Source organism: Mustela lutreola, chromosome 14, assembly GCF_030435805.1.
Source record: "Mustela lutreola isolate mMusLut2 chromosome 14, mMusLut2.pri, whole genome shotgun sequence".
Taxonomy (NCBI): domain Eukaryota; kingdom Metazoa; phylum Chordata; class Mammalia; order Carnivora; family Mustelidae; genus Mustela; species Mustela lutreola.
In genome coordinates this window covers 48,744,916-48,762,840 of record NC_081303.1, presented here as the reverse complement: position 1 = coordinate 48,762,840, position 17,925 = coordinate 48,744,916, and the positions used below count along the sequence as shown (strand labels likewise).

At 40.5% G+C, this 17,925-nt stretch overlaps 1 protein-coding gene across 1 annotated transcript; it reads left to right on the top strand.

Moving 5' to 3' along the window:
- Nucleotides 1–1,861: 1,861 nt before the first annotated feature.
- On the top strand, nt 1,862–16,325 carry LOC131815096 (alpha-1,3-mannosyl-glycoprotein 4-beta-N-acetylglucosaminyltransferase C-like). The gene is made up of 4 exons (XM_059146732.1): nt 1,862–2,001; nt 6,088–6,261; nt 7,641–7,797; nt 14,330–16,325. The coding sequence occupies exons 2-4, from the start codon at nt 6,154–6,156 to the stop codon at nt 15,463–15,465; spliced, it is 1,401 nt and encodes a 466-aa protein (XP_059002715.1). The 5' UTR covers nt 1,862–2,001; nt 6,088–6,153; the 3' UTR covers nt 15,466–16,325.
- The last annotated feature ends 1,600 nt before the right edge of the window (nt 16,326–17,925 follow it).

The window sequence follows — 17,925 nt, the reverse complement described above, 5'->3', positions numbered from 1 at the left end:
TCACACACCATAGAAATCGTCCTTTTAAAGTGTATAGTTGGGTAGGTTGTTGTTGTTTTTATTATATTCACAAAATTGTGCAACCATCGCCAGCATCTAATTCAGCACATTTTAATCACCCCCAAAAGACACAATTTTAATTACCAATTTTCTCTATTCTCCCTCTCCCAAATCCCTAGCAACCATTAATATACTTTGTCTCTATAGATCTGCTATTCTGGACATTTCATATAAATGAAATCATACAATACGTGGCCTTTTGAGTCTGTCTGCTCTCACTTAGCGTGACGTTTTTAAGGTTCATGCATGTTGTAACATGTATAAACAAGCACTCCATTCCTTTTTATGGCTGAATAATATTCTATTGCATGAACTATCTTACTTTGTCTGTTATCAATTGATGGCCATTTGTATTGCTTCCATTTTTAGGCTATTTTGAATAATGCTGCTTTGAACATTGATGTACAAATTTTTGTGTGGACGTATATTTCCATTTCTCTTTGGTATATACATGAAAGTGGAATCACTGTGTCATTTGGTAATTTTTTTTTAAGATTTTATTTATGGCGGGGTGGGGGGCACAAGCAGGGGGAGTGGCAGGCAGAGGGAGAAGCAGACTTCCCACTGAGCAGGGAGCCTGATCATGACCTGAGCTGAAGGCAGATGCTTAACCAACTGAGCCACGCAGCCCATTTGGTAATTTTAACTTTTTGATGAACTGTCACACTGTTTTCCTAAACAACTGTACCAGTTTACATTCCCAGCAGCAGTGTGTGAGGATTCCACCTTCTCCACATCCTCACCAACACTTGTTATTGTCTATCTTTTTTATTATGGCCATTCTTGTGGGTATGTGATTGTGGTTTTGATTTGCATTCCCCTATTGACTAATGATATTGAGCATATTTTCATGGCTAATAAGCCACTTGTACATCTTCTTTGGTGAAATGTCTATGAGAATTCTCCATAAATGGGTTGTCATTTCATTGCAACAGTTCTTTACATATCAGTTTGGGGAGTATTGTTATGTTAATAACATTAAATCTGCTGTTTTCTTTTTGACTCATAATACTTAACATTAATGAACAGGTACAAATTCATATCTTCCAAGATCTATTTTGCTGTCATTGTTAGCCTAATCCTCTCCCAGCCTACTGAGCTGTAGATGTCCAAAGCAATCCCATTGGCTGGAGGTAAAAGCCAGTGTTGCCGTGCTCTGGATGACAGAAAGATGATTTGCACGAATAGCCACTAAACCATTAGTTATTTCCTGTACCTGACCTCCCTTTCCTGCTCTGTAGTCCAGAAACATTTCTTTAAAAGACAGAAAATCCATAAATGGAAGTATCCTGTCAAATATGCCACCAACCATTTCATCCTTATGGGGTTGTAATGTGAAAGTCACCAGGTTAAATCCATGAAGCCTCCAGCAGCTGTTTGCTCATATGCTTCTCTATCTAGTAAATATATTTGTTAAAAGTAAGCTATATGGGTCACCTGGGTGGCTCCTGCCATTGGGATTTTGGGTAATTTTTATTCTCTTTTTTTGGTAATTAATCCAGTTTTACATTGAACATGCATTGTATTTAAACTTGGGGAAAACACCAATAAAACTATATTGGTGGGGGGGATTTTTATTTGGAGAAAAATGTGGCCCAGTCCACAGTCCTGGATCTAGGTCAGAATCCCAGGAAGCTGGTATCAGAACTTCCTCACCACTTCCCCAGGACCTTCACCAAGGAGCTGGTGTTTGGTGTGAAGTTGGAGGGTAAACAGGCCCCTTTGAGGGAGAACAATGGTTGTCAGGTGGAGTGTCACCTGAAAGCAGTGACCAACTTTGTCTTACCTCAGAGGGTGCAAATTCTGGCCCCAACCCAGCTCCCCTAAACATGGTACTTTCTTCTTCCTGACTTTGGAGAAAGTCCGGAACTCTGAAGAGTTGTGAAGCTGAGTTCCTCTGCACTTCCCAAAAGAAGTCTCAGAACTACAGCTCCAATAAAGGTGAGGACTTTCATGTGTTGTGGCTGAAATTTTTATATATATGAATATAGAAATACAAATAAATGTGTATATATATATATATATATGCATACATATATATATATATTTAATAGACCTATAAAGGAACAGTTTCTATGTTATTGAAATTAAGTCAGTAGAAATTCAAATTTAAAAAGTTGTAAGTTTAGGATGCTAAATATAATCCCCATGGCAACCACAGAGAAAATAGCTATAAAATACACACAAAAGGAAATGAGAAGATGATTAAAACATTTCGCTACCCAAAAAAATCAACTAAACACAAAAGTATATGGTAATGCAGGAAATAAGGGACAAAAATACTGTAAGGCGTTTAGAGAACATGTAACGAAATGTCAGAAGTCACTCTCAGGAGTAATTACTTTAAATTGACTAAACTGTCTAATCAAGACAGATGTTGGCAGAATTGACTTAAAAAACTGATCTGGCATCTGGGTGGCCCGTCAGTTGAGCATCTGACTCTTGATTTTGGCTCAGGTCCTGCTCTCAGGGTCCTGGGATTGGGCCATGATCAGACTCCACACTCAAGGCAGCCTGCTGGTCCCTCTCCCCCTGCTCCATCCCCTCTCGCTGCCTGTCTCTCTCTTTCTCTTTCTCTCTGTGTAAATAAAATCTTTTAAAATAATCTGATCCAACTGTGCTATCTATGTGAGACTCAGGTTTTTTTTAACTTTTTTAAAATTTTAAGTAATCTCTACACCCACTTACAAGGCCAAGATCAAGAGTCGCATGCTCCATTGATTTTTTTTTTTTTTAAATTTAACAGACAGAGATCACAGGTAGGCAGAGAGGCTGGCAGAGAGAGAGGAGGAAGCAGGCTCCTTGCAGAGCAGAGAGCCCGATGTGGGGCTCGATCCCCAATGTGGGGCTCGATCCCCGATGTGGGGCTCGATGTGGGGCTCGATCCCCGATGTGGGGCTCGATTCCAGGACCCTGGGATCACGACCCGAGCTGAAGGCAGAGGCTTTAACCCACTGAGCCACCCAGGCGCCCCTCATGCTCCATTGATTAATCCAGCCAGACTCCCTGAGAGACTCGCTTTAGACCCAGAGACAAACAAGTTGCAAGTGAAAAGATGGAAAAAAATATTCCATGCATATACTAAGCAAAAGAGAAAGGTGGCTGAACTAATACCAGACAAAACAGACATTAAATAGACATTATAGCAAAAAAGTTTATAAGAGACAAAGAAGGGCATTTTAAGAGTTCATTAAAGTGTTCAACACAGCAAGAAGATAAAATTGTGAACATTTACATACCTAATAACAGGTCGTCAAAATATAAGCAGCAAAAACTGATGGAATTGAAGGGAGATATAGACAGTTATACAGTAATAGTTGAAGAATTCAATATCCCACTGTCAATAATGAACAGAACTAGACATAGAATAAGTAAGGAAATAGAGGACTTAAACTGCACAGTAAACCGACTAGATTTAGCAGGTATTTCAGAGCACTTTACCCACCAACCACAGAATACACATTCTTCTCAAGTTCACATGGAACATTTTACAGGATAGATAAGTCAGGCCACAGATTAAGTCTCAATCCATTTAAAAAGATAGATATCATACAAAGTATCTACTCTTGACAAAATGGGATGAAGTTAGCAATCACTAACAAAAAGAAAACTGGAAATTTCACAAAATTGTGGAAATTAGCACACTTTTAAACGACCAGTAAATCGCAGAAGAAATCACAAAAAAAAAAAAGAAAATAGTTAAACGAATGAAATTAAAAATAAAACGTGCCGAAATTTATGGGACATAGTGAAAGCGGTTCTTTTTTTTTTTTTTAAGATTTTATTTATTTGACACAGAGAGAGAGAGATCACAAGCAGGCAGAGAGACAGACAGAGAGAGAAAGAGAGAGAAGCAGGCTCCCTGCCAAGCAGAGAGCCCGATGCGGGACTCGATCCCAGGACCCTGAGATCATGACCTGAGCCAAAGGCAGAGGCCTTAACCCACTGAGCCACCCAGGCACCCCTGAAAGTGGTTCTAAAGGGAAAGTTTATAGCTATAAATGCTTACACAAAAAAAGTAAGAAAAATCTCAAACCAATAACCTAACTTTACAATTCAAGGATCTAGATCTAGCAGAACAAACTAATCCAAAGAAAATGGAAGGAAGTAATAAAGATGAAAGCAAAGATCAATGAAATATAGAAGAGATATCAATGAAACCAAAAGCTGGCTCTTCTAAAAGAGCAACAAAATTGAAAATCTGTTAGCTCGATGGATGAAGAAAAAAAGAGAACACTAAAATTACTAAAATCAGAAATGAAAGTGGGGACATTACTACCAATTCTACAAAAACTAAAAAGTATAAGAGAGTACTATACTGGGCGCCTGGGTGGCTCAGTCGGTTAAGTGCTTTTAGCTCAGGTCACAATCCCTGGGACCTGGGATTGAGTCCCACATAGGACTCCCTGCTCAGTGGGAAGTCTGCTTCTTTCTCTGCCCCTCCGCCCTGCTCTGCTTGCTCACTCTCTCTCTGTCAAATAAATAAGTAAAATCTTTTTAAAAAATGAACAAAGACCTTAATAGACATCTAGCTAAAAGAGATATACAAATGACAGATAAGCATATGAAAAGATGTTCCACAACATATGCCATCAAGGAAATGAAAATTAAAACAACAATGAGGGGTGCCTGGGTGGCTCAGTGGGTTAGGCCTCTGCCTTCGGCTTGGGTCATGATCCCAGGATCCTGGGATCGGGCCCTGCATGGGGCTCTCCGCTCAGTGGGGAGTCTGCTTCCCCCTCTCTCTCTGCCTGCATGTGATGTCTCTCTCTCTCTCTCTCTCTCTATCAAATAAATAAAATCTTTAAAAAAATTTTTTAAAACAACAACAACAACAATGAGAAATACCATCACTAACCTATTAGAATGGTCAAAATCTAGGACACCCAACAGCACCAAATACTGGTGAGGATGTGCATCAACAGGAAATCTGATATATCATAATGGGGATGTAAAATGCTACAGCAACTTTGGAAGACATTTTGGTGTTTTTTTTTTTACAAAAAACCTTTTTTTAAGGTTTTACTTATTTATTGGTGAGAGAAAGAGAGAGAACGCGAGCACAAGCAGCGGGAGCTGCACTCCCTGCTGAGCAGGGAGCCCGACACTGGACTCGATTCTAGGACCCTGGGATCATGGCCTGAGCCAAAGGCAGACACTAAACCGTCTGAGCCAGCCAGGTGTCCCAAAACTAAACCTACTCTTAACATACAATTCAGAAACTGAGTTCCTTAGTATTTACCCAAAGGAGATGAAAACATGTCTGCACAAAAACCTGCACGGGGATATTTCTAGCACCTTTTTTCATAATTGCCCAAACTTAGAAGGAACCAAGATGCCCTTTGGTAGGGGAATGGTTAGATAAATAAACCATGGTACATCCAGACAACAGAATATTATTCAGTGCTAAAAGGGAATAAGCTATAAAGTCATGAAGAGACATGGAAATACCTTAAGCGCATCTTACTAAGTGAAAGAAGGCAGTATGAAAAGGCTACTCACTATGCAATTCCAAATACAGGATGTTCTGGCAAAGACAAAACCATGGAGAAAGTAAAAAAGATCAGTGGTTTCCAGGGATTAGGAGGGAGGGAGGGATGAATGGGCAGAGCACTGAGGGTTTGTAGGGCAGTGAAAATACCCTGCAAGATACCATAATAATGGGTACCTGTCATTTATACATTTATCCAAATCCATCAAATACACCATTAAGACTGAACCATTATGTAAACTATGGGCTTTGGGGAACAAAGCTGTGCTAATGTAGGCTCATCAGTTGAACAACACACACTGATGAGTGATGTTGACCACAGGGGAGGCTATGCCTGTGTAGGAGTGGGAGGTATGTGGAAAATCTCTATATCGTCTTCTCAATGTAGCTGTGAACCTGAAACTGCTCTTTTAAAAAGTCTTTTTTTTTTAAAGAATGCTACTTACATAAGTAAACTGTATACTATAAACTTCCTTGATTCATGAAAAAAAATTACTGTCAAATGAAAACTTTTCTTGATACTCTATAAATTGCAGACATCCGATATACGTCCAAGAATCACAGACTGAGAAAGAGCTCTACAAACTCCCAGCCCCAACACCATGAAAGATTTTCTATGGCTATTCATTGTTATTGCAACAGTAATGGTGTTCCCAATCTGCTTTTTCATCAGGGAAAATCCCTTTGATACTACAAGTTTCCTATCTTTGGTGAGTACCAGAAACTATGGATGGGGCAAAGTTAAAATCCCTTGACTTAAAAAAAAAAAAAAAAAAAAAAAAAAAAGATGATCTAATTATCTATTTGTGTGAAATTGTCACTGACACTGTAGACACTCAAAGAAGAGAAAAGATAATGAATTTGAGGACTCAGCATATCATTTTTCTTTGATGGAGAAAATAAGGGATGTGGCACTCCAAAACAGGGAATTTAGGGTTGAGGAAAAAATAACACTTATTTAATACTTCGGCAAAGTTGGTTCTTTTTAAATAGCAATTGATGAGACATAAGGTACTCTGACAATTACCATATGATCTCTCTGATATGAGGAATCTGAGAGGCAGGGTGGAAGGTCATGAGGGGGAGGGAAAAAAATGAAACAATATGGGATGGGGAGGGAGATAAAGGGTAAGAGACTCTTGATCTCAGGAAACAAACCGAGGGCTGCTGGGCAGTGGTGGGGGGAGGGATGGAGGGGCTGGGGGGTGGGCAATGGAGAGGGTATGTGCTATGGTGAGTGCCATGAATTGTGTGACACTGATGATTCACAGTGGTAACCCTGAAGCAAATAATACTTTATATGTTAATTTTTTTTAAGATTTTATTTATTTATTTGACAGAGAGAGATCACAAACAGGCAGAGAGGCAGGCAGAGAGAGAGGAGGAAGCAGGCTCCCTGCTGAGCAGAGAGCCCGATGCGGGGCTCGATCCCAGGACCCTGGGATCATGACCTGAGCTGAAGGCAGCTGCTTAATGCACTGAGCCACCCAGGCGCCCCTATATGTTAATTTTTTTAAATATTCTCTTTGTTTAGTAAGTTTCCCATTTTAGAAAATTTCCTTCAGTTTTAAAGTTACATATCTCCTCCGGCCCACTTTATATGGTAGGATGCCGAATTTCAGAAAAGTTAATTCATCTATCGAAGCCAAGAAAAAGTCTCAAGAGTTGAGAAAATTGCTCTAGAAACCAGAAATGACAAGAAAAGGGAGAGTAGTAAACGAATTTGCAAGAGTGAAGTGCCACCTAGAGGAAAGAGTTTAGATTGGGACATCGGGGTGGAATTACCTTCTCTCCTGTATCTCTCACACTTAATAGATGTTTTGCCCTTCAAGGAACCCTTATCAAGCTGTAGTCATAGGGAACCCAGGAAAGCTAGCGAAATTCCAGTTCCCTTCATCCCAAGACCCACAGTTTATACAAGAGCCCCTCGTGTAGAACTTCTTTAGAGAATAAGGAAGAAATTGAAGTCAGCCCTGAGCAACCTGCCCTGTATCCTAGAGCTACTTCATTGTGTCATACAAAGAGAATCCACTCAACTATTATTCCCAAAGGGCTTGAATAATAGAGCTGAAACTTACTTTCTTCTCAGGAGGAAAACAAGATGGTAGCTTGGCAGAGAGCCCGGATGCAGATCAACCCTGGCAGAACAAACCACTTGGAAACCTTCAAAAATATGCAGAAAAAGTTAGAACTGTTCAAAAACATAAATGCCCAAATCTTGATTGGAGCTCCTCCTTTGAAAAAAAGTGAGTGTATGCACAAGAGGTATGGAACATGCTGGATCAGGTCAGACAAGAGTAGAGACAGAAGGCAGTAGGAAGGAAATGGACCTATGACAACATTTGATACAGTGGATCACTCTTCTTTTAACATTCTTCAATTGCTTACAGAATTCCAAACTCTTCTGGTTTTCTTCCAGCTTCACTAGAAGATCCTCAGATCCTCAGTCTCTTTTGCTGGCTTATCTTCTCTCTCCATTGCCTAAATGCTGATGTATCCTAGTTCTTGTCTAGACTCACTGTCTTGGTGACCTCATCTAGTCTCACAGCCTTAACTACCATCTGTGTGCTGTACTGCGGTCCTCACCGACTTCTGCAGTAATGGTACCCCTCTTTCCCCTATCGCTGGTAACCGTGCTAGCATCCATTATGAAGTCTATGGCTAGAGACTATGTGACTTTTATCTGTCAGCTCAACCAGGACTTTGTGATTCTCTTCACTAAACAAGCTTCATTCTGGCATTGTGTACCCTTCTGAGGTCCAGCTATGGCATTCATTTGATCCCCATATGTTGTGATGGTATCTGATAAGAAAAAATAAACCTTGTGACAGAATAACCATTAACTGACTCAGATACTTTAAGAATTCAAAGGACAACACAAAGTTATTTATTGTCAATAAAATAAGATTAAGTTCAAGAGGGCTTAAGCTTGTTGGTCTTAAAAATACAAAGAACTCTCAGCAAGGAAAAACTACATTTTTGTTTAAGTGCATTTTTGAATTGAATGCATTTTGAAATATCTGTCTGATCCCATGATGTGTTTTATCTTATTCTAAAAAAGAAAATCTTTAGGGGGCGCCTGGGTGGCTCAGTGGGTTAAGCCTCTGCCTTTGGCTCAGGGTCCTGGGATCGAGCCCAGCATCGGGCTCTCTGCTTGGCGGGGAGCCTGCTTCCTCCTTCCTCTCTCTCTGCCTGCCTCTCTGCCTACTTGTGATCTCTTCTCTGTCAAATAAAATAAATAAAATCTTTTTTAAAAATTTTTTAATAAATAAATAATAAAATAGAAAGAAAAATTGGGGCACCTGGGTGACTCAGTGGGTTAAGCCTCTGCCTTTGGCTTGGGTCATGATCTCAGGGTCCTGGGATCGAGCCCAGCATTGGGCTCTCTGCTCAGCAGAGAGCCTGCTTCCCCTCTCTCTCTGCCTGCCTCTCTGCCTACTTGTGATTTCTCTCTCTGTCAAATAAATAAATAAAATCTTTTAAGAAAAGAAAAATTACTAAACTTGTATTAATTGGGCTCAGGACCCAACTTCAAGAGACTACTTGCCTAAGATAGGACACTTTAAACATCAATAAAATTTCTGTGGTTTGAATCATAAAATTCATGAGTTCATATGGATACCAAAACAAACAAACAAACAAAAAACCAACCAAACCATTTTGCCACAATTGGAAAATGCTAGGCAACCAATCATTATTTTGAAAGCTGGTGAGTAAAAGGAAAGAATCAAATACTTATCTCATTTACCTATACGAACTATACCACTGGGTAACCAAAGAGGAGATTAGGGGAATTTTCACTTTATAGAAACATTCCAGATATGAATGCAGAAGGAATGTTTGACTTAAAATATCAACATATTACAACCCTTAGAGTATTAATGGATCTAGACACTGAACATCAAAGGCTGCTAAGATCCTAAAAACAGAAACAGTTTGCCATTATGTGCCTTCTGATGGAAGAACATATCAGATAAACCTAAACTGAACTCGATCAAGTCACCATATCCGTATTTTCTACAAACTTCTTTTCATACGAGCCTGTCCTTTTACCACAAAGTATGATTTCTTCTTCAATCTCTCTGAGGATTGATGGTAATATATTTGAAATGTTCTTGATTCAGTATTCCCTCTATTACATTTTTGCAGTTTTCTTTCTGTTCAAGTCATCGTTTTTCTTCTATTATGTTGGTGATTCTTGTTTCATATTTATATTCACATGTTCTTTTTTTTTTAAGATTTTATTTATTTATTTGACAGAAAGAAATCACAAGTAGATGGAAAGGCAGGCAGAGAGAGAGAGAGAGGGAAGCAGGCTCCCCGCCGAGCAGAGAGCCCGATGCGGGACTCGATCCCAGGACCCTGAGATCATGACCTGAGCCGAAGGCAGTGGCTTAACCCACTGAGCCACACAGGCGCCCCCACATATTCTTTGATTCTTGTTTCAGATGTATATTCCAGGATCTAGAATGAACAGTGTAATTCTCTACAGATAACCACTCCTTTTTGCCTCTCTGTAGAAGTGTATTGTGATTATCGAGGCCTGCCTCATTAGATTACGGGGGAGCAGTAACACATAGAGGAAGGAAGGAATGTGAGTAACAGATCTTCTGGGCGAAGTGTCCTGCTAATTCTCCCAGTAGAACCCTAAGTCATGTGGGGGAATTTCCCCCATTTACCTGCTTAGACACTCTGGCAGGCTCTACATTTCTGAATGTCTGCTTGAGGGAGTGTAAAGGTAAGTGCCATAGCCAGCTATGCTCTCTCTTTTCCTCCTTCTTCTGTTGCCTGGAGCTCTTGACTGCATTTCTGATGTTCTTCCCATCCCCTGGATTCACACCCTGGGCCTTTGCCTGGCAAAATTTCCACTTTATTTAGACAGAAACCCTTATGACTTTAGCCTGGGCATGTGTGTGGCTACCACCAGCCTCTTGGTGATCACTGGTCTAGTGGTTCTGGAAACAGTTCTATAATTATCCAGGTGACCATTCCAGAGTCCATACCTCTTCTATCTAGGGGCTCAAACTGAGAACTTTTCTGAAGTTCTGATACAGATGTATCTGTGCAGTTTTCTCTGTGTGTCTTTGGGGCTATAAATTCTACTTAGATTTCTCCACCAATCCTGTTCCAAATTCTATATTCCAGGAATTCTTCAAATATTATTATCTTTTCATGGCAACCTGGTTTCTCAGTGGGACTTTGGGTGGGAGGAGACGTAGATGCAATGATTTTAGTTTATCTTCTTTATCTATTTCTCCCACAATAGTTTTTCAAAGATAATCCTTTTAACTCACAGCTTATGACCAGATATTTTTTTTTATTTTTTATTTTTTATAAACATATATTTTTTATATACATATATTTTTATCCCCAGGTCTGTGAATCACCAGGTTTACACACTTCACAGCACTCACCAAATCACATACCCTCCCCAATGTCCATAATCCCACCCCCTTCTCCCCAACCCCCTCCCCCCGGCAACCCTCAGTTTGTTTTGTGAGATTAAGAGTCACTTATGGTTTGTCTCCCTCCCAATCCCATCTTGTTTCCTTTATTCTTCTCCTACCCACTTAAGCCCCCATGTTGCATCACCACTTCCTCATATCAGGGAGATCATATGATAGTTGTCTTTCTCTGCTTGACTTATTTCGCTAAGCATGATACGCTCTAGTTCCATCCATGTTGTTGCAAATGGCAAGATTTCATTTCTTTTGATGGCTGCATAGTATTCCATTGTGTATATATACCACATCTTCTTGATCCATTCATCTGTTGATGGACATCTAGGTTCTTTCCATAGTTTGGCTATTGTGGACATTGCTGCTATAAACATTCGGGTGCATGTGTCCCTTTGGATCACTACATTTGTATCTTTAGGGTAAATACCCAATAGTGCAATTGCTGGGTCATAGGGCAGTTCTATTTTCAACATTTTGAGGAACCTCCATGCTGTTTTCCAGAGTGGCTGCACCAGCTTGCATTCCCACCAACAGTGTAGGAGGGTTCCCCTTTCTCCGCATCCTCGCCAGCATCTGTCATTTCCTGACTTGTTGATTTTAGCCATTCTGACTGGTGTGAGGTGATATCTCATTGTGGTTTTGATTTGTATTTCCCTGATGCCAAGTGATATGGAGCACTTTTTCATGTGTCTGTTGGCCATCTGGATGTCTTCTTTGCAGAAATGTCTGTTCATGTCTTCTGCCCATTTCTTGATTGGATTATTTGTTCTTTGGGTGTTGAGTTTGCTAAGTTCTTTATAGATTCTGGACACTAGTCCTTTATCTGATATGTCGTTTGCAAATATCTTCTCCCATTCTGTCAGTTGTCTTTTGATTTTGTTAACTGTTTCCTTTGCTGTGCAAAAGCTTTTGATCTTGATGAAATCCCAGTAGTTCATTTTTTCCCTTGCTTCCCTTGCCTTTTGCGTTGTTCCTAGGAAGATGTTGCTGCGGCAGAGGTCGAAGAGGTTGCTGCCCGTGTTCTCCTCAAGGATTTTGATGGATTCCTTTCGTACATTGAGGTCCTTCATCCATTTTGAGTCTATTTTTGTGTGTGGTGTAAGGAAATGGTCCAATTTAATTTTTCTGCATGTGGCTGTCCAATTTTCCCAGCACCATTTATTGAAAAGGCTGTCTTTTTTCCATTGGACATTCTTTCCTGCTTTGTCGAAGATTAGTTGACCATAGAGTTGAGGGTCTATTTCTGGGCTCTCTATTCTGTTCCATTGATCTATGTGTCTGTTTTTGTGCCAGTACCATGCTGTCTTGATGATGACAGCTTTGTAATAGAGCTTGAAGTCCGGAATTGTGATGCCACCAATGTTGGCTTTCTTTTTCAATATCCCTTTGGCTATTCGAGGTCTTTTCTGGTTCCATATAAATTTTAGAATTATTTGTTCCATTTCTTTGAAAAAGATGGATGGTACTTTGATAGGAATTGCATTAAATGTGTAGATTGCTTTAGGTAGCATAGACATTTTCACAATATTTATTCTTCCAATCCAGGAGCATGGAACATTTTTCCATTTCTTTGTGTCTTCCTCAATTTCTTTCATGAGTACTTTATAGTTTTCTGAGTATAGATTCTGTGTCTCTTTGGTTAGGTTTATTCCTAGGTATCTTATGGTTTTGGATGCAATTGTAAATGGGATTGACTCCTTAATATCTCTTTCTTCTGTCTTGCTGTTGGTGTAGAGAAATGCAACTGATTTCTGTGCATTGATTTTATATCCTGACACTTTACTGAATTCCTGTATAAGTTCTAGCAGTTTTGGAGTGGAGTCTTTTGGGTTTTCCACATATAGTATCATATCATCTGCGAAGAGTGATAATTTGACTTCTTCTTTGCCGATTTGGATGCCTTTAATTTCCTTTTGTTGTCTGATTGCTGAGGCTAGGACCTCTAGTACGATGTTGAATAGCAGTGGTGATAATGGACATCCCTGCCGTGTTCCTGACCTTAGCGGAAAAGCTTTCAGTTTTTCTCCATTGAGAATGATATTTGCGGTGGGTTTTTCATAGATGGCTTTGATGATATTGAGGTATGTGCCCTCTATCCCTACACTTTGAAGAGTTTTGATCAGGAAGGGATGTTGTACTTTGTCAAATGCTTTTTCAGCATCTATTGAGAGTATCATATGGTTCTTGTTCTTACTTTTATTGATGTGTTGTATCACATTGACTGATTTGCGGATGTTGAACCAACCTTGCAGCCCTGGAATAAATCCCACTTGGTCGTGGTGAATAATCTTTTTAATGTACTGTTGAATCCGATTGGCTAGTATTTTGTTGAGTATTTTCGCATCTGTGTTCATCAAGGATATCGGTCTATAGCTCTCTTTTTTGGTGGGATCCTTGTCTGGTTTTGGGATCAAGGTGATGCTGGCCTCATAAAATGAGTTTGGAAGTTTTCCTTCCATTTCTATTTTTTGGAACAGTTTCAGGAGAATAGGAATTAGTTCTTCTTTAAATGTTTGGTAGAATTCCCCCGGGAAGCCGTCTGGCCCTGGGCTTTTGTTTGTTTGGAGATTTTTAATGACTGTTTCAATCTCCTTACTGGTTATGGGTCTGTTCAGGCTTTCTATTTCTTCATGGTTCAGTTGTGGTAGTTTATATGTTTCTAGGAATGCATCCATTTCTTCCAGATTGTCAAATTTATTGCCGTAGAGTTGCTCATAGTATGTTCTTATAATAATTTGTATTTCCTTGGTGTTAGTTGTGATCTCTCCTCTTTCATTCATGATTTTATTTATTTGGGTCCTTTCTCTTTTCTTTTTGATAAGTCGGGCCAGGGGTTTATCAATTTTATTAATTCTTTCAAAGAACCAGCTCCTAGTTTCGTTGATTTGTTCTATTGTTTTTTTGGTTTCTATTTCATTGATTTCTGCTCTGATCTTTATGATTTCTCTTCTCCTGCTGGGCTTAGGGTTTCTTTCTTGTTCCTTCTCCAGCTCCTTTAGGTGTAGGGTTAGGTTGTGTACCTGAGACCTTTCTTGTTTCTTGAGAAAGGCTTGTACCGCTATATATTTTCCTCTCAGGACTGACTCCGGCTAGCTGAAGCAGTCTCAGCTTGCTACTTCTCCGCCATCTTGACTCCTCCCCCTTTAACTCCTAATTTGGTCCATACCCAGGCCTGGGGGCGAGAAAATGTAAAATAACCAGAAGGACAAATGAATTTAGCATATGGAAAGGCCTAAGAAAGATTTATAACCTCACTCATAGCAACTGTTTTCCTCACTTCTCTAAGTTGTTAAAGATCCTCTTTTCTCCCCAATCCTAGAACTGCTGACCATAGGGATTGCCTCAGTTCAACATTCCAGTGGGAGCTACCTCTTGGACACCCTGCAATCTCTCTTCATTGCTTCCTCCTCATCTGAGCAGAAACACTTCACTGTCCTGGTACACCTGGCAGATCCTGACCCCAAGTGGCTTGATCATATGATCTCCAACATCTCAACCCTGTTTAAACCATACATCCAAGCCAGACAGCTAGTAGTGATCAATACACCTCGTAAAAACTATCTTCTTTTAAAGGACCTTGAGAAAAACTTTCATGATACTCCAGCCTATGTAGCCTTCCACTTCAAGCAGAACATGGATTATGCCTTCCTCATAAACTTCGCAACCAACCTCTCGGACTATTTTCTGATGATCGAAGATGATGTGACATGTGCTCCAGGATTTGTCACCCAGATAGCTACTGCAGTATCTGCCTGGAGAAACAAACCTTGGCTGACTCTAAACTTCTCTCAGCTGGACTTCACTGGAAAACTCTTTCGTACTAGAGACCTTCCTTGCTTGGTTCACTTCCTTTTCCTCTTCTACCAAAAAATGCACTGTGACTACCTCCTCACTCATTTTCATGACCTTCTCATGGAACCAGCACCAATCCAATTCTTCCCTTCCCTTTTCCAGCGCATGGGTAATTACTCCTTCTTTGACAGCAAATTCAATAGCCTCAAAGATAAAGAGATTGAGGAAAATGACCCGGGTTTTCCCAGCAACCCTGCTGCTTCCATCTACACCAGCTTGAAGGTTGCCAATGACTCTGTTCTCATGAATGCCTATAGCTTGGATAAGAGTTTCTTTTATACCAAATCAGCGGAGGCTGGCAATCATCTGACTGTGGTTTTGGATGTACCTGCCAAAGTGTTCCAAGTTCAAGTGCTGACTGGCTCTTACCTAAAAGGCAAGAATCGGCTGGAAAAGGGGCAAGTAGAACTGGGTTATGATGCTACTAATAGGGTCAATGACTGTGATGACTATATTCTACTGGGGCTACTAGAAAATGGTACCCTGAATAAGCAGGTATTATCTGATGAGTCTGGGAAGAAGGTAAAATGTGTGAGATTGCTTGTGACAGCCACTCCACCCTCTGGAATAATAGTCAGACACATCAACCTATGGATTAAGTGAAGTTTAATAATATTGAAGAAGCCATTGGAAGTTCTGGGAAGGATTGAGTTGGAGTTTAGAATGTATAGAGATTTAAAAAAATTAAAGTCTTGAAAATTGGTCAAGGACATCTCACTCTTAAGTTCTTTCAGGATTTTTTTTTAAGATTTTATTTATTTATTTGACAGAAAGCAAGATATCACAAGTAGGCAGAGAAAGAGGGGGAAGCAGGCTCCCTGCTGAGCAGAGAGCCCTGGGTGGGGCTCGATCCCAGGACCTGAGATCATGACCTGAGCCGAAGGCAGAGGCTTAACCCACTGAGCCACCCAGGTGCCTCTCTTTTCAGGATTTCTAACACAGAAGACACAGCATGTTGAAAGGCAGAGTGAAGGTAACATCCTCTTGGTCCCAGAGATCCACTGGTGGAAGAGGCAGGATTTTTAACCCTTCCCTGTTTTTTTTTTTTTTCCCTGTTTTTCTATGCAAAGGATCTACCCTCCAAAATTCTTCCCTTGGAGCAAGACTTCTAGAAGCAACAGGAACATATGGGTAGGACTGACTGGATGCTCATATCCCAAGACTCTAGCAGTGCATGAGAGAAGACAGAGGATCTTTCCAAGAGCCAAGAAATAGAGTCATTAAAGGCTGCACTTCCCATGTGACCAAAAAAAAAAAAAAAAAAAAATAGCTGGTCAGGAGAGGAACATGACTATTTTCTCTGTGATCTCATTATCCCATTACAAGGCAGTCATTCATTTGATAAATATTCATTGTGTAACCTTTATATTAGGCACAGATTTTTCTCCTACCTGATCCCCTAATATGTCAGGGTATTCCTTTTTAAATAGCATCAAAATTATTAAAAATAATTTTCTCTCGTTTTTGGCTGCTCTTGTCTCCAGCATAGTCTTATCTCTGGGACTATAAGGCATCTGAGATGCTTCCGATAGGAAAAACTGGATATTTTGCCAATGTTTTTTCAGTTCAGTTTTGCTATGAGCTCTTTATTCCAGGAAGAATCTGAGCTCTGAGCCCTGAACTCAACGAATGTGCATTGTCTATTTTTCACTAGCTTGAGAACTATAATCCATGAAGGTGCAGATTAAGGAAAAAGAAAGGACCACTTGAAGAGGGATATTTGGGAAGAAATGGAAAAAAAAACCAGGCAGTATGTCCAAATAAGTCATAATAAAAATGGATAGAAAGAGCTTGGGGATTCAGAAACAGGATAATGGTATGGAATCAAGGAGAGGGATGTTGGGGGAGCCAAAAAAGGATGCGAGAAACTTTGGGAGCATCAAATGCAGGGAAATGGGGCGACTGTATATGGCTGGCATAAAAATGTATTGTTGAAATCGGCTACAGGCATCACGACTAACTGACAGCTCCACTGCTGTTCTCTGGATTCACCACAGTGTTGGTGCCAAGGCCATACTTCCCACAGAATGCTCCCAGCCAATAAGTGACTATAGCAGAGGTGCTAGCAAGGCCCATCCTGGGAAGATGGGGGACTCCTCCAAAAGGTGACATTGGCTCAAGAACTCTCCATCAGCCTGTTTTAAATTTAAATTATTTAACCAGGGGAGCCTGGGTGGCTCAGTGGATTAAGCCTCTGCCTTCGGCTCAGGTCATGATCCCGGGGTCCTGGGATCGAGCCCCGCATCGGGCTCTCTGCTCAGTGGAACGCCTGCTTCCTCCTCTCTCTCTCTTTGCCTGCCTCTCTGCCTACTGTGACCTTTGTCTGTCAAATAAATAAATAAAATCTTTTTTTTAAATTAATAAATAATTTAACCAACATATAGTACATCAGTAGATTTTTTTAAAAGATTTTATTTATTTGATAGAAAGAGAGAGATCACAAGTGGGCAGAGAGGCAGGCAGAGAGAGAGAAGAAAGCAGGCTCCCCGCAGAGCGGAGAGCCCGAAGAGAGGCTCCATCCCAGGACCCAGGGATCATGACCTGAGCCAAAGGCAGAGGCTTAACCCACTGAGCCACCCAGGTGCCCCTCCATCAGCCTGTTTGAAGCTGTCTTGGAACCATGCTGCAATCCTAGACTACTCTTTCTTCTTCTCTGCCACCTTCCACAGTTGTTACACCTTCACTACACTCTGAAGTCTCTCCGTGCCTTCTCCTTCTCCCTCCACTAATCTCTTGGATATCTAACCCCATTTTCATGTCAGCTTCTTGGCAGGCATGAACTAATACAAGGGGTACTAAGAGTATTCTGAGGAAGTGGATAGTAAGGTGAGGATCTGTAGCCAGTTATGCAGGACCCTCGGGAAGTTGTAGAAATAGAGGTTAAAATAGGTTAATAGAACATGTCATCACTGTGGACAAAACAGGCAGATAAGAAGACTGCTACTTGATATCTACAAGCAAGAAAAGGCAAAAATGGAGGAACAGGAGGTTGAGGGCCCTCTCCCCAGTGAAAAGTCACAAACTCTCGCTTAGTTCTTCGACTCAAGCCAATTTTCAGGCCTA

Bases quoted from the DNA above. Each gene is read 5' to 3' on its own strand.
- LOC131815096 (XM_059146732.1), top strand. From the start codon at position 6,154: ATGAAAGATTTTCTATGGCTATTCATTGTTATTGCAACAGTAATGGTG. The intron at 6,262-7,640 runs GTGAGTACCAGA...CTTTCTTCTCAG, and splicing joins CTACAAGTTTCCTATCTTTG to GAGGAAAACAAGATGGTAGC. The intron at 7,798-14,329 runs GTGAGTGTATGC...CCCCAATCCTAG, and splicing joins AGCTCCTCCTTTGAAAAAAA to AACTGCTGACCATAGGGATT.